General features: G+C 47.1%; 6 protein-coding genes across 6 annotated transcripts; 2 read left to right on the top strand and 4 right to left on the bottom strand.

Annotated features, from left to right (window-relative positions):
• Window positions 1–285: 285 nt before the first annotated feature.
• On the bottom strand, window positions 286–2,196 carry VTP01DRAFT_7900 (uncharacterized protein; the record flags this gene model as incomplete). The annotated part of the gene is made up of 6 exons (XM_069386963.1): window positions 286–879; window positions 941–1,048; window positions 1,113–1,196; window positions 1,268–1,397; window positions 1,465–1,871; window positions 1,954–2,196. The coding sequence occupies 6 exons, from the start codon at window positions 2,194–2,196 to the stop codon at window positions 286–288; spliced, it is 1,566 nt and encodes a 521-aa protein (XP_069242365.1).
• A 453-nt stretch (window positions 2,197–2,649) lies between these two features.
• VTP01DRAFT_7899 (uncharacterized protein) lies at window positions 2,650–3,493 on the top strand (the record flags this gene model as incomplete). The annotated part of the gene is made up of 6 exons (XM_069386960.1): window positions 2,650–2,776; window positions 2,838–3,020; window positions 3,078–3,113; window positions 3,179–3,286; window positions 3,344–3,388; window positions 3,444–3,493. 6 exons carry the CDS (start codon window positions 2,650–2,652, stop codon window positions 3,491–3,493), a joined length of 549 nt encoding a protein of 182 aa, XP_069242364.1.
• Window positions 3,494–3,663: 170 nt separating this feature from the next.
• VTP01DRAFT_7898 (uncharacterized protein) lies at window positions 3,664–5,628 on the bottom strand (the record flags this gene model as incomplete). The annotated part of the gene is made up of 8 exons (XM_069386959.1): window positions 3,664–3,769; window positions 3,826–4,194; window positions 4,267–4,522; window positions 4,603–4,814; window positions 4,874–4,902; window positions 4,960–5,190; window positions 5,265–5,342; window positions 5,422–5,628. 8 exons carry the CDS (start codon window positions 5,626–5,628, stop codon window positions 3,664–3,666), a joined length of 1,488 nt encoding a protein of 495 aa, XP_069242363.1.
• Window positions 5,629–7,020: 1,392 nt separating this feature from the next.
• Window positions 7,021–7,521, bottom strand: VTP01DRAFT_7897 (uncharacterized protein; the record flags this gene model as incomplete). Its single annotated transcript, XM_069386958.1, has 1 exon — window positions 7,021–7,521. One exon carries the CDS (start codon window positions 7,519–7,521, stop codon window positions 7,021–7,023), a length of 501 nt encoding a protein of 166 aa, XP_069242362.1.
• Window positions 7,522–8,846: 1,325 nt separating this feature from the next.
• On the top strand, window positions 8,847–12,048 carry VTP01DRAFT_7896 (uncharacterized protein; the record flags this gene model as incomplete). The annotated part of the gene is made up of 9 exons (XM_069386957.1): window positions 8,847–9,626; window positions 9,681–10,326; window positions 10,400–10,574; window positions 10,626–10,774; window positions 10,825–10,947; window positions 11,015–11,274; window positions 11,331–11,421; window positions 11,483–11,725; window positions 11,792–12,048. The coding sequence occupies 9 exons, from the start codon at window positions 8,847–8,849 to the stop codon at window positions 12,046–12,048; spliced, it is 2,724 nt and encodes a 907-aa protein (XP_069242361.1).
• Window positions 12,049–12,271: 223 nt separating this feature from the next.
• On the bottom strand, window positions 12,272–15,544 carry VTP01DRAFT_7895 (uncharacterized protein; the record flags this gene model as incomplete). Its single annotated transcript, XM_069386956.1, has 6 exons — window positions 12,272–12,397; window positions 12,458–14,046; window positions 14,111–14,218; window positions 14,297–14,374; window positions 14,437–15,425; window positions 15,492–15,544. 6 exons carry the CDS (start codon window positions 15,542–15,544, stop codon window positions 12,272–12,274), a joined length of 2,943 nt encoding a protein of 980 aa, XP_069242360.1.
• Window positions 15,545–15,833: the final 289 nt, after the last annotated feature.

Below are 15,833 nucleotides of genomic sequence, written 5' to 3'. Positions count from 1 at the left end.
GAACCTGTTTATTTGGGCAAGCACATGCAACAAGTTTACGAATTTCGTTGTTGGTGTTGTCTTTTCCTTTTTATATAACAGTAATGTTTCTGCAACCATCATCCAACAGAAGAAATGTAGAGTTAACAAACACAGAGAATATACTTCTGTCAAATGAATTAAGATCACTATGTAAGAAAAGTAAGAAAACAAAAGAGAGAAAGAGAGATAGAAATAACAACAACAATGCAACGTAACAATAAGACAAGTATTTCACCACACATATACAGGGCTCTACTATTATTCTTATTTTTTCCATTTGCCAAACACCTTGACAAGAGCTGACTTTACGATACCCGCCGCCTTGTCATTCTCCTTTCGAGTCAGACCGATGGTAACACAGACCTTGATGCTGGGTCGAGGGCAGTGGCGTTCCTGGTCATACACGTACTTTGCGCGCGTTACAAGTACACCCTGGTATCCACATTCATCGACAACGTCTTGCAGCAAGCGTTCCTCGTCTTCGCGTGTGAATTCGTGTCCATCGCGGCTGCGGTTCTTCAAGAATACAGGGTTGATCCTGATATGGAAGAAGGGCGCTGGCGAGTGCAAATCACCAGACTCCAATTCGATCAGCGTTTCCAAGGATTTGTGCAGCAGGATGTTTCTGAATGAGCGAGCACGTTCGGCAAGGTCACGGAGCATTTGAGGTCGTTCCTGAATATATTTGATGGCTTCAGAAGCAGACACGGCTAGCATAGCAGGGATTGAAGCAGAGAAACAATATGCGCTGCCGGATAGACGTTGGTGATCTACAACCTGAATGTTGCCAGCACAGAAACCTCCAGACGCACACAAGGCATTAGACATGGAACCAACAATCATATCAACCTGCTTGGGCTTTAAGAAATAATTTAGCATTTGCCATCCTTTTTCTTCGTTTCTTGTCTATCAAACTTACATCAATGTTGAAAAGATCGGTCAAACCAGCACCGCGGGAGCCAAGTACACCAATGGACTGAGATTCGTCAAGGATCAATCGATACTTGAACTTGCGCTTGAGTTCCATCTATACATTGGATTGTAAGCCATTTCTAATAGATCTCGTTCAAAGTTTTTTGCGGCACACATACAATCTTGGGGAGAGGAGCAATGTCACCGTGGTTGGCAAACAAGCCTTCAGTAACAATGAACCGACGTGTCAATTTTCGCTTATGCTATACAAGAGTGTCAAGATAAGCTATTTGCTTTTTCAATCTTTTTTTTTTCAACAATGTTTGATATTTACCACCATGTCATCTACTCGGATATCGTCCAAGACACGTTCCAAGTCTTCCATGTCATTGTGCTTGAACCAGCGAACATTGGAGCGTGATATTTGTACACCTTTTTGGACTGCAAAGTTGACACCATCGTCGCTGTGTAGCGCAAAAGTCAGTCAGGTGTACGCCGATGCAACTATAGATATATATATTCCATGCTTACACGACAAGCAAGTCGCCGCGCTTGGAAAATGCAGGAATAACGGACGAGATGGTCGAGAAACCCTGAGCGTAAATGATCGCTTCGTCGGTACCCAAAAACTGAGCTATGTCGCGTTCGAGATCCATGTGGACATCGATGGTGCCATAGAAACCCGGCGGGCCGCATGAGCCGACACCGTACTTTTTCAATGTATCGATCGCCTTTTGGCGGATGCGCTCGGAAGATTGCAAGTCCAAGTAATTCGATGTTGCTAGGTTCATGAGCGGTTTGGCATAGCCGGCAACTTTGGGTTTGACAGACTGGGCGCCCACGATCACCGGCGCCTTGTCCAGGTTGAGTTTGTCGAGCGAGTTGAGAGGAGGCACAAGCGGTTCCGGTTTCCATTCTTCTACAAGATCATCGATTTCCTGTATATATATAAATTACGGTCAACAGAGGTTGTTGTTTGCCGAGGACTTGGCCGTTTTTCTTTTCTGGAGATATATATACCTTTTCGGTCAACTTTACAGCATTGTCCTGCGGTTTGTACTTTTTGGAGAGCATATATTTCAGTGCAAAGAATACGAGAAACAGTTCCAAAAAGATGCGGAATGGGTCATCTTGGTAGGCATTCTTCAGATAAGACAAGACAAGATGCGATCCGGGAATGGCGACAATCAGTTCGTAAACCGAATTGACGGTCGAATTGATGAAGACGGCGTGATCGTCCGCAAGTTGCACGCCGTGGTCCATGGCGCTCAGGGTATGTGTATATGTGTGTGTAGAGTGAAAAAAGATAAAGCGGAGACGGTTGGTGGCGGGCAACCGAAATTGACTCAGCATCCTTTTTCTTTTCATGAAGGCTGCCACCCTGTCCGAGAGCATCTGTTGATTCCGAGAGAACGGCTCAATTGATTTTCCGGAACATTTGATACGAAAATTGTGCTCAACTGCAGTGGCTAAACACTATACTTCCTGTTAAGAAGTAGTTTAATGAGATATTGACGGTTTCCATGCATATGAATATATTTGACAGCAAGATCATGCATGGAACTACTTTCAATCCACTCGCAATTTTTTTCTTGTGATTTTCTTCTAATATAGCATCGCAGTTTGTGTCTCTCCACGCTATTCCTCGCAGCGTATCTATGGAAACGTTGCATTACATGAAAAGATAATGTAGATAGAACTATATTTTGATGGGTCATGTCAAATAATGATTCATACCAGGAAGCTCCGAAGACTAGCTGCGGTTCGGTACCTTTGGTTCGCCTTTTGATCGAAAAAGCAATGAGAGCCGTGCTGCAAAGAGTCACCCGGGCAAGCGTGACAGGTAAACATGCTCGACATTTCGGTGGCGATCGCAAACCGATCAACTCACAGCAGTCTTCCAGTGGACGACAAGGTTGTCAGCTCGATCGGCAAAGGAGTCTGCGTGCTCGTCGGTATCGGCACGGACGACACCGAAAAGGATATGGATTACATTATCAACAAGATCCTCAATATCCGGGTATTCGATCAGGACGGTGCCATGTGGAAGAAGGGTGTCAAGGATCTAGGACTCGAAGTCTTGTGTGGTAAGCGAGAAAAATGATCAGTCATTGGGGGACGGAAATTGACTTTATTGCACCCAGTCTCGCAGTTTACACTTCAGGGCAAGACACAGAAAGGTTTGCGAAAGCAGCAGCAGCAAGGGTATCCTTATGCACTTGTCAGCTAATATGTTGCATTGTAGGTAATAAGCCCGATTTCCACATGGCCATGAAGACCGAAGATGCCAAAGCAATGTACACGAAATTCCTGGAGAAAATGGGCAAGGCATATGACCCCGCAAAAATCAAAGGTAAACTTTTATCCCGCTTATGTAGTGAGACATGAACCTTATATTTTAAATTGATAGACGGTGTCTTTGGTGCAATGATGCTTGTGGATATTGCCAACGATGGTATGCAAAGGAAAAACATCGGACAATACACAACACTAATGCCTGCAATGATTAGGTCCCGTTACATTGCAATTAGATTCACGCAAGTTTACATATGACTCATGATAGAGCAAGAGAGAGCAAAACCCTCGATTGTATACACTTTTTGTACTTGTACAACCATAGCACAAATTGCTGCAGCCCTGTTATTATTGCTGTCAAATACGCGAGATTGGGATCTAATGTGACAACTGCTGCAATCCATATTTTGCCCTTTTTTATCTACAGCAACCTAGCTACCAGCCCTGCACATATTGAGTGTAATTATTAGCATTGTGACCAGAACGCATCTGCATCCCACCCATGTGCTGCGGCAAATCGTCTTCATCGTCTTCGAAACGGCTACAAGTGTTTTGTTAAAAGTGGTCCCTGGCTACAAAAGACTTCGAAAGCCTTACAGATTCTGAGCCATGTATGGTCTTAAGAAGTCAGGAATTTGTTGTTTGCATTCCTGCAACAGCTTCGTGAGATTTCCGGCGACCGTCATGTTTCGACTATTGAAAAAGGATGTCGCTAAACCAGCATTGCCGACACGGGCGGTACGGCCGATCCGGTGGATATACTCGTCAATGCTGTTGGTCATGTCATAGTTTACAACATGCATGACGTTCTTTACATCAATACCACGGGCAACGACGGCGGTCGCAACGAGGATAGGGCAAGTACCAGCTTTGAATGCCAGAATCGCATCTTCGCGCTCCATTTGAGAGCGGTCTCCGTGGATAGATGTGCTCGGAAAGTTATTTGTGAACAGATAGTTGTCGAGTCTATACATTCATCGTGCATCGTCATCAGCAATGTTTGATCTGACCATCATATCCGTCCGTCGTATCACTTACGTGTCTGCGGCGCGCTTTGTCTCGACGAAAATTAAGGTACGGCAGGGTGGTTGGGACATTAAAATTTCTCGCAGTTTGTCACGCTTATCTTGTTCTTCGACCCACATGACACGTTGTGTAATGTCTGTAGTTGTTCCCCCTACACGTCCCACCTTCAGGAAGAGGTAGTTTGGCTTTAAAAAGTCGCGTGCCAAGTGTTGAATCTCGCGAGGGAAAGTTGCACTGTACATCAAAGTCTGACGGTTCGGGTTGAGATCTTTTTTTTTTGTTTTTTTGCAGATAAATCATGTCAGTACACAACTCATAAATCAAAGATTCAGTGTGGTGTGTATATACCTTGTTGCTGGACAATATTTCTGATATCCGGCTCGAAACCCATATCCAGCATTCGATCAGCTTCGTCGAGAATAAGATATTGGACTCTGCTGAGAGTAATTTCTCCTCGTTGAATAAAGTCCTTGAGACGGCCAGGAGTGGCAACAAGCACATCACAGCCTTTCTGAAGTTCCATGCGTTGACCGGCCATACCAGCACCGCCATACACACAGCTTTGTGACACTTAAATCAGCTACGAGCAACCTTTAAAGATTACTTTTTTAAAACTTACCATGGTCGCAACATACTTCTGTAGCAGAACTAAACGCAAATTCAGTCAGAAACATTTCTATTTCGAGTCATATCTCGTAGACTTACGCGCCGGGCTTCATCAAAGATTTGGGTTGACAGCTCGCGTGTAGGTGCAATAATCAGGACCAAAGGCATTGCTCTGTACATACCGCCTTGACCGCGGCGTACAATCATCTGAGGAGCAGTGCTGAACAATTTGCTGCAGGTAGGAACAAGAAAGGCGGCTGTCTTTCCTGAACCGGTTTGCGCGCATGCCATCATGTCTCGACCTGCTGTAACAATAGAAATGGAATGTCGCTGACAGAAAATATCACCATCAGAAACTGGCAGCGTGTGCTGCTGCTAGATAGCTCAAGGATCTATTCGTGTACCTGCACTGGAGTGGGGACAGTGTAGCGAGCCAGCCGGATATTCTCCTTCATGACTGGGTGCAAATCCGCGTTTTCAAACTATACACAGGTGGGCGTGGTGGGGATCGTTAGTGATCTGTCTCGGGCAAGTCGCGTTCTAACGTTTCTTGGGGCTTACGTTGTCGAGCCCTGGAGGCGGATTGTCGCCAAGTACTTTGACCTTGATGCTGTCGTACTTGCTGAAATTGATTCCAGTGTGGACATGAGATTCCTCGCCAAACAATTCTTTTTCGAGCTCTAAATCTCTCGGTGCCACGCCGCCGGCATAGTTGTTGTTCCACTCGTAGCGTCTTCTCGAGCTTCCAAAGTTGTAGTTTGCCGCCATTGAAGCCCGATCAATAGAGAGGAGGAGGAGAAAAAAAAGCGAATAGTCAAGAGGATATTGATCGTCAGGATCAGACAATGTTGCCCAGCACTGACTGACTGATAGACAACAATAGCTTAAAAATGCATGTGCTCTTCGTGCAGAAAAGTAAGAATAGCAAACGGCGATGCTGCGCTTTTGCTGAATCCCGAGGAGAGTAATACATTGCGTGATGTTGGAGTAACCAATTGAAAACTTATCAATCAGGTTACGAATTACGTTAATTTAGCGTTTGTTTGAAAACCCCAATAATTTTTGTATTGTTGAAAAAGTGCAGTAACGTCAGGTCGAGTTCCACGGACGTGCATTCCGGCCGGATGCAGCACGGCTGGTAGTTTGATGAGTTATCATATGTGTGTGCTGCATCATCCATGAGTGATCGATGGGCGGCCCAACGGTGTAATTGGTATATTCTTGTGATCAACCCAATGCAAGCACGCATATAGAAATATGAATAGCAGCAGCATCCGACGTAATTAGAAATGTCATGTCGTCATTGAAATAAGCAACAGCAGTTTGCAGTAAATTGTAGTTGAATGAGGGGTCAAGAACTGGAGGACATGGATGATGGATCGGTTACCCTGTCAACAGCCACGTTGTTTTGTGTTTTTCGTGCTAGTGTCACTTTGCAATTAGGATTACAATATTGTCGGCCACGCCACATGGCCCAGACTTGAGTGCTTCAGTGCTACACAAACCCGTCATTGTAACGGACAAGCATGCGTTTTGTACGTGGTGGCTGGGTAGGACCGGGAATCATTGCTGCAATGCACGGTGATATCGTGTCCCGATTAAGCAAAAAACTTCATCCTCCCATCAATCGACTCGTTGCCTAGATCTTTCTCATCTTGTTTTCTGAATCACATCTTTAGTTGCTCTTCCATCGATGTAAGAGAGCAAGGTTTGGATGGAGAGCAAAGCTTGGTTGTCGAGATTTTTTTTGTGTGTGTGCGTCAATGAAACCGACAACACCGAAAATGAGCAAATGTCTCACTGAGTTTTGTACATTTGCAGCTATGTTTACCAGTTACCGTTGGTAAAAGAGATGGTCCGTGTCTCCCCTCTTTGGACCCAAATTCTCGAACGGTCGGCCGGGTGAGGATTTGGGGGGAGATAAAAGACAAGTGATGAGTGTAACGTCCCGATATCCCACGCTGGGTTGCCGATCTCGACCCACCATTCACCTCCGCCCTTTTGTTCTCTTTTTCCTTGTCACCCCCAGATTCTTCGGGACGTCCATATATAAAGAGACTGCTTGTCAAAGATCATCCTTTCTACTTCTTTTGCCATCCAGATTTTTTTTTTACTTTTTTAACATCTACTTTACCTTCTGTAAAGTTCTTTTTTTCTCTTTTACCTTCTTGTCTCAACCATCTTGTTTTTTTTTCTACCTAAGAACCAATATGATTTGCTGCCACCTAAACAAGAAACACTGCACAGCAACTGGCGATAGTAACAACAACAGTATGACAAACTCTGCTGTTGTATCAAATTCAAACCGCCACGATGCAGCAACAGAGAAAATCTGCTACCTCTGTGGCTCGACAAAGCATGCTTCATCGGATTGTCCACTCTACGCATAAACGAGAAGAAAACAAAAGAATTGACAAGAACAGAAAAGCAACCCACATTCACAACAAACCAGACATTGCATTGCAACAACAATAACAACAAGAAAACGCTTGGTCGTTCCTTTGCCCTTTGATTCTTTTGCTTCTTCTTCTTCACTGCAATAATCCACACAAAACCGCATACAATCATATCGGCAGCATCGCGATCAACGGACGTTGACGAATCTCCTATCATTCTCCTTTTCGACGGACGCATCGACGAACGCCGAGAACCGCTCATCATCCATTCGCTCACTTAACGCTCTCTAGCTCTCATGTTATGGACATCCGACCCCACCCCTTCCACCCATCCTATATAATCTTCTTATGCAAAAGCCGCACAAAAACACTATGATAGTAGTAGTAGTAGTAGTAAATGGCTGCTGGATCATGCCAAAAAAATCTTTGCTTGCTTGTATATACAATCCCGTATTTTCTTTTTTCATACGACAGAGAGGAAATGTGTGTGTGCATTTATCAAGTGTTAGACTAGGCCGAAATGAGCATATTAGCAGCAGCTTTGCATTCCCTTCAGGGTCTTCATGGCGTCATAATCCAATTATTGACCTTGAATGAGATTGGCTGCCAATTAACGTTCTTCATTGATTGATTGCATCCTTCTTATTACGTCGGGACAATCTCCTATCTGGAAACAGCATACTTGGATAACAAAATTGGTAGAGCCAAACGGGCGGGTAAAGCTTACGGGGAATTTTTGGGCGAACCTGTCTGTAGTATATCTTTTTGCTTGCTTCTGTTTAGAACCCTGGTCGTTTATTTACTCCATAAGCGCCAGGAGAAGAACGTCTGCGTCGAACATTGAGAGCACACGACGAGGGAACGATTTTTTCAATCTAATGTCTCACTCCATTGATGTTACTCCCCATCCTCACTTCTTCTCCTGTTTTTCTGTAGCAATTTTTTGCGCGTAAGGGAAAAAATGCTTAGCACCGGAAATCCAAGCATTTGGTAGAATTCACGAGAGGGCTTTCAAATGAATTGCTTCAAATGGGAGGACCAATTTGACTGCGTTATTGGCTGGCCCCACCAAAAGAAGGTAACCATATGCCAATACACCTTAAATTCCATGCTACCCTCAACGATTATCCGGCCGAATGCGCGTTGTTAGGCAAACTACCTTCCAAGTCTGTTCGCGTTCCGTCGCGCAAAAAAGATTCATTGCTTCTCTAATCCTATCAGACATTGCCACCACCGTCGCCGCTAATTATTATGCCCAAAAATATTACCTTTTTTTTCCATTTCTATTCCGTGCATGCATGCTAGTGGCACGCGTCGATGTGCACGATACCATTCCGCGCGACCAGAAAAGAATAAAGGGTAGAAGGGTTGTCACGAAAATTTTAGACGCGTTCTCAACAACGCAGGCTGGCGACATGGAAGCCAGAGGAACCAAACATGGGAGAAAACAATCAATTCGAAACAGAATGAGAGAGAGAGCTAGCTGGAAAAGAAAAAACACTGGCGGCGCGGCTGCTAGAATTTCAGTGATTCCACACTCCTCCATCCATCCTTCCCTCCCTCCCTCCCTACCCCTCTCTCATATATATCATGCGCCAGCGAAAACGTTCGTACCGGTGGCGCCACTCCCAAACGTCGTTGGTAAGCACCAGTAACTATCCGCCTCCACCACCACCGCCACCACCGCCTTCAGCTTTGCAACAACCAAACGCTGCTATGCGGTTTCTACCCTTTGACTTTTTCGGCTTTGGCGATCTGGCTCCAAGTCAACTGCGATCAGCTCCACCCGAACCAATACCTCCACTCTTATATCCTTTGCAGCGAACAGGTCCACCACCTCAGCAGCAGCAGCAACCTGAACCACCTTCTGCTCTGAATCCCATAGTTATCAGCGATGACGAAGAAGATACCACCTCGATTCCTCCTCCCTCACCACCCACCACCGCCACTACTGCGAGACGGTCTCTCATGGAGGCTGGATCGACCCTGGAGACAGCAATTAATCTTGACAACGACGACAACGAGGAAGAAGAAGATTATCGCGAGCCTCAAGCAAGTATTTTCGACGAGATCTCACTGTCGCTTTCGCCTGCTGCCCCCTCTCTTGAGAATGAGGCGATCGGTTTAATCAGGGAGAAGAAAGAAGAGGATCCCGAAGAAAAGGACGAAATGGTGCATATAGTAACCGATATCGACGACGAAACGTCCTCGGAATGCACGGAGTCTTCGACTGAATGTTTGTTTGGAGTAGCACCTATCATGACAGATGAGGAACGCGCCTTGATAGATACCACGTACGAGTCGGCTCCCGCGCAGGAAAGCTGGTCGCTCCTGGCGGAACTGTCGCTAGAGGACAAACCAATGACAATGGTGAGAGAAAGGAAATTCATACGCGTTTCAATGGGCTAATTTGGGAGACAAAAGGTCAAGATAGAGCAGGATCATCAGTCAGACCAAGTACAACTACAGCTACAACAAAAGCAAAAGCAACAGCAACAGCAACCCGATATCATGCCACCGAGCAATGTAAAGACAAAGATACCCTCCGACACTCAATTGTCAGAATTATTATCACGCATTGACATTTACGATGAATCCGTGCGCCTTTTAATAGCGCAAAGCACCACGCTGAGCGAATCATCATCAACATCCTCTTCTTCATCATTATCATACCCAAATAAGCCAGCAACGCGTTCTCGACGGGCTGCTGCCCAACGAAAAAGTCCAGCTGTCGACGAACAATCATTACATCGACGGCCGTATGTCCCTGGTTTACTTTGGAGAGACTCGACGTGGGAGGATTGGGCAGAATTTCAAGTGGGTGATTGGTTGCATTGGCCTTTCCAAGAATGGGAGGAAAAAATTCTTGAAGAGACTGTGAATCAATACGGACTCCACACGCGGAAACGCAAGATCGACGGACAGTTTGTGTTTATCGAAGAACTGTGGAGTTTCGCAAGCATTCGGTTACCAGGACGGAGAGACATTGACTGTTTCCGATATTGGCAGGATCGAGAGGTCCAGTACAAAGATCCGTATACCAAACCTGTTATCATATCCCGGGAAACACGTGCGTGATAAAAAAAGAAGAGAATTTTGTTGAACAATAAATGTTTGTGAAACTAATAATTCCTTGTCTTCAGGTACAAAGCAAATGCCTACAAAGTACGAAGTGATATCCAAAGCCCGACTTTGCGGCAGACCGAATCCAATCGCGTTAAAGACAGCAGTGTGGTCTGATCTGAGGCAGGAGAGAGTATTTGGTGGAGGAAGCGCAGACACGCTTGCTGTCCAACTTGTAAAAGTAGATAATGAAAGGTCAGTTTGGAATTTTTGTTATTCGTTGTTGTTCCTGACTTTGAAAATTAGTTTCAATGTATTTGCTAGCTCGGCCTGCAATAGCCAGTTGGAGTACAACATGCCGGGTAACCTGCGAGTGTGGTCATCTAAAACCGACAAGGTCACGCAGATGGAAGGCCACAAGATACAAATAGGATCTGCGCAAGACGGCTACCAGGGTAAGGATACGAATTTTCGAAAATCCAGCTTAAATCTAAAATTGTTGCAGATTTATGGACAACTGTGACCGACATTAAGGTTTCACTCGATAAACGATTTATCTATTCGGCTTCTCACGACAAGAGCGCTCGTGTTTGGTGTGCTGAGAATTTCAATCTGTTGTCCACGCTATGTACGTAAGAATTATCCAAAACATTAGCCTATATCGCAAATACTCACAGAGGGACACTTTTTTCCAGGCTTTCACGAAAACCCGGTGCATCAGTTGGCGCTGCGAACAGACACATATGACAATATCGTGGCATCTGGATCGCAAGATGGGACTGCGGTGATATGGAAATTGCATGAAAGCGGAAATTACGGCGACGGTCTTGTATGCGAGATTGATGTCGGCCGATTCCCGGAGCCAAGCGTTGAATGCCTCGCATTTGGCACCGGCCCCTCTTCGCAGTATCTCTTTACAGGCGTGGCGACCAACGAGCGAGAGCAAAAGGGATATGTATATGTTAGATATACACTCTAGAGTTTGGCAAGCCTTGCTAACTAGTAATCTAGATACAAGCATTCGATGCAAATACCTCGGACGAAACCATTGCATTCGTATCAATGCGCGGTGCAGTCTGTGACATTGATATTTCATCAAGTGGTAAGGCGCGAACAGGGAATAGAACTTGCGCGTTAGTAACATATTCTCTCGGCTTTTAAAGGACGATACATTGCTTCAGGGAACCATAGCCCATTTGACGACGATTCGGGAGACGGTTTTGTGCATATCAACGACGTGCGATCTCTCGACAGTGTCATCAAAGCAAAGACAGGCCACAAGGACGTGAATTTCGTACGGATGAGCCCTTGCGAAAGATACGTAGCATCCGGTAATCCATTCAACGAAGTAGCTGTCATGGATATTCGCAGACCCGATCGCCATCTGTTTACTTTGCGACATGATGGCAAGTATTAGTAGTAGTTCACACAGTCGTAGAAGGTCCGATAACTAAATCATTGATTGTTTACAGAGACTATCGCAGACTATCTTGTCCCACTGAATTCAGACATGGGGATAGCTGGAATGCACTGGATGTCTGACACGCCTATTCTAGTCACTGCTGGTGGTGATTCATCGGTCAAGCTGTGGAACACACAGACAGGCGCCATTGTAAAAACGTATCCTACATCAAGCAACGTAACCAGCCTGCATGTTGATGAAGAAACTTTGACCATTTGCGCGGGTGTCGCAGGTGCGCAAGGTTATGTACATATTTTCAGCCCATAGAAACCCTGCGGTTATGGATAGAAAGAAACTATGAAAGAAGAAGGCAGAGACGATGAACGACAGTTGTACACAACACTTTTACACTCCCCCCCCTCGAGAAAACCCTTCACCGGAAATATCATTTTTTCACATGTAAACAGTTGATTAAATCTTTTCCATTCTCGTTCGTGTTTTTCTTTCTTTTTTCTCTTAAAAGAAACCATCGAAATATTTGTAATAATTTTTACAGTTGTCGTTGGCGAAAGTCGGGCATATTTTCTTGCTGGCCAAATTGTTGCTGTTGCTGTTGCTGTCGTTGATGTTGTCCAGCTTCCCAGGATTTGCGGTTAAACATTTTGTTGATGTTGTCCTAACATAGCGGTGGATCAGTGAACATGTTTCCCAAACGCAGTGACGGTCTTCTGCGAACCTTCCAAGAGGACGACGACGACGATTGTCGGCGGTTTGTCCTGTCACCGCCAAACAGTTGCTTGAGACTGCTGCGGCGTTTGCTACCCTTGGATTCGCGCTGATCTAGGTTGCCGATAGCGCCACCTGCGACGCCGCCAATTGCACCTTGCAAGACTTCAGGCACTCCGCCTGTGTTGGCTCCTCCTGCTTGCTGTTGGAGAGGTGCGGCGGCGTTGGGCATAGTAGCTGATGCCGCTGGCTGCTGCGCTGCTGGGACATTCTGGAAGTGCTGACCACTCACGTCAACGTTGCCAGCACTGCTTCGTCGAGTCTCTGGGAAGAACGATTCCTTGTGTCTGTGCTGGTACTCGCTGTCGGGACCGTACAAACCTCGGCCGCCCCGGGGTCCACTTGCGGCAATACCTAGCCCGCCTGTGCCGGCAGCGTACACGGCACCTTGGCTGCTTTGACGCTGTCTGGGTGTCTGTCGTCGAGCACTCGCGTTGCTGGATCGTCGGCTTCTGGACTTTTCTTGCTGTTGCGGTTGCTGCTGCTGCTGCTGCTGCTGCTGCTGCTGCTGCTGCTGTTCTCGCTGGACCTCCTCCTGCTGCTGCTGCTGCTCAGCTGCCGGGGGAGACGCACCAGACGACGATTTCTTCTTTCTGCCAAATAGCATGCCAGTTGCAGCACCTAGCGCGCCACCTGCGGCTGAACCCAAACCAAGACTACCTTTGCGATGCTGGGGCTTTCCTTGCTGCTGTTGCTGCTGTTGCGGCTGATGCGAACTTAGGAAATGCTCTTGTTGTGCCTGCTGGGAAGGAGGTGCCGGCGCTTGCTCAGTCGGATGCACATCCTGAGACGTCGGCCCACCTGCTACCTCGTCCGCAACAGCCGATCGTTGCTGCTGCGTTCCTTCTTGAGGCACATTCTGCTCCTGGTCCTGGCTTTGCTGCTGTTGTTGCTGGTCCTCTTGTGGCCATTCCGGTTGTTGCTGTTGCTGTTGCTGTTGTTGTGGTTGTTTCTCCCACCGGCTTGTATATTGCTGTTCCATCTGTTCAAATTCTTGCTCTTCCTGCTGCTGCCGCGAAGCCAAGGCTGCTCCTGCCACGCCTCCTCCTGCTATACCAGTCGTGCCTAGTTTTTCATCCTCGTTAGAAGGCCAGGCTCCAGGTGCCGCTTCTTCTGGGTTAACAGGACTGCCACGAAGTGCACGGTTGCTTCCTTGCTCGCGCGAGTTCCAGCCGTCGTCGTACCCGTTCTCGATTTCGCCAGTCTTGCTCATACCTGCGAATGCAGGGCTGTTGGCGCCAGACCACGGTCGAACAACTGCATCCTTGTCATACACCAAACCTTGCTCGGTGCCGGTGTTGGGTGAAATCAGTTGCGGGTGTGTACCCTCCTCGTAAATATTCAGACCAGGTGGGAGGTCTGAAAATGTCGGCTTTTGCTGCTGGGAAGCATTGCTCGCACCTAGCCCAGCAGCAGTAGCAGCACCAACACCAGCACCGACACCGCCACCTGTAGCAGCAGCAGCTGCTGTTGTCTTGCCGCCACCGCCGCTACTTTGCTGTGCGGCCTCGTCTTGCAAACGACTACCGGGTGCAGGGCCTACGACATTGTTCTAGTCAGTTTTTCTTTCGTCCTTGAAGATATAATCTTAAATTCATCGTACCTTTTGCCGTCTCTCCATTGGCAAAAATACCTTCACCTGCCTCGACACCTGTGGCTTCAGGAATACTCTGCCGTCGCATTTCATCTCGCATACCAGGACCTTTGGATCCTAAATATCTAAAGTTAGCACGCCGTTTTGGAAACTTTGAAAGCTGCTGCTACTGCTAATTGCCAATAGCATCGATACCTGTAGCTTCTTCTTCTTCTTGTTGCTGGGCGGAAGATCGTTTTCTCGTAGCAGGGATGGTTTCACCCGGTGTCACGTCTAGAGACATCCATTAATATAACAATTTATCTAAGCATTAAAACTAGTAGACCGCCACTTACTGGAGTAATCTTGCGATACGTAGCCTGTATCTTGCTCTGTCCCTGGCACTGTTTCTCGTTGCTGGGGCAACTGCTGCTGTTGCTGCTGCTGGTCAGAAGATACGGGCTCACCACCTCTCAAGTATTGCATGCACTTGTTGACGATACCACCCACAGCGGCGCCTCCAGCACCGCCTAAAGCTGCTCCTCCGGCGACTTTACCGGCCGTGGAACCACCACCACCACCGGCGGAGGATGATGATTCACGCGCAGCAGTAGCGAGGGGACCTTCTTGAGGTGGACGGGAAGCGGCTTGCTTTCCATACGCTGTCGTGTCAACAAGAGGTTCCTTTGGACCACCCATGGCATCGATGCGGTTGGCGAGTTTAGCGGTGACGCTGCGGTCATCGAAGTCATATCCAGTGATAACAGGCGCGTTGCCAGCGGCGTCCGGATCATAGACACCAGCTTTTGGAAGCGGCGCTGCCAACGGCTGAGCCTTGGGAGTGGGAAGCGCTGCTGCGGCTGCCTTTGAGGATGTTGTTGCTTTCTGTTGTTGTCCTTGCTGGGTAGTAGTGCCCTTACTACCAGCTGCCGTGAACGCACCGGCGGTGAGGCCTGTAGCTGCAGCGGCAGCCGTAGCGACCTCAGTGCTGCGCTTTGACGAAGAGTCCAAGGACTGGACAGTTTGCTGCTTTTCCAGCGCCTCGCGGTTCTTTGCGACCTTGGAGCCAGGTGTTGTCTCGAACGGTGACGGTTGCTGCTGTTGCTGTTTTGGCACACTCGTGTACTTGCCAGATGGAGGAGGCGCTACTTTGCCTTCAGGCTGTTCCCATGGATACTGGAATGTCTGGCCGATATCTGCAATGCCATGCTCGCCTCTTCCAGGCTGACCCACAACGGCGCGCTGGGTCTCTGCAGTTAGCTGCATCGTGTCGTCAAAGCCGGATTGCTGTTCTATCCACTCGGCTGTGCTCGCACTGCTCTTTTTCCTGTTTGATGAGAATGAACTACAAGTGAATTATGTTAATGTGTCAGATATCACGAAAGGATGATTATTTCTGTTTCTAAAATACCCAAATCGATCGTCGTAACTACGACGTGGTTCTCCGTTTGTTATAACATTCATTGTTTGTTGTTAGAAAAGGGATAAAGAAAAAAGTGTGTTACTGTGGACACCCCATCCCATCATATATCAACCCTTCGTTTTTGTTGCATATTTGCCTAATTTCCATGGGTTTATTTCCTTTCTAATTAAGCCCTTTGATGCATGGATCTTTGAGACACCATTGCATGTTCCCGCGGAATACCCTTCTTGCAATCTATTATCGTCGGCGGCCGGTAACTGACTGACAAGGGTCTGGCGCACAGCTTTGAAGATCCCCGTGTCCCATTGGTATGAGAAAAACTCCAAAATG

The sequence above is a fragment of the Rhizomucor pusillus genome (genome assembly GCF_041956525.1).
Source record: "Rhizomucor pusillus strain CBS 183.67 unplaced genomic scaffold VTP01scaffold_4, whole genome shotgun sequence".
Taxonomy (NCBI): domain Eukaryota; kingdom Fungi; phylum Mucoromycota; class Mucoromycetes; order Mucorales; family Lichtheimiaceae; genus Rhizomucor; species Rhizomucor pusillus.
The sequence above is the reverse complement of the archived record's forward strand: the minus strand, read 5'-3'. Positions and strand labels throughout refer to the sequence as shown.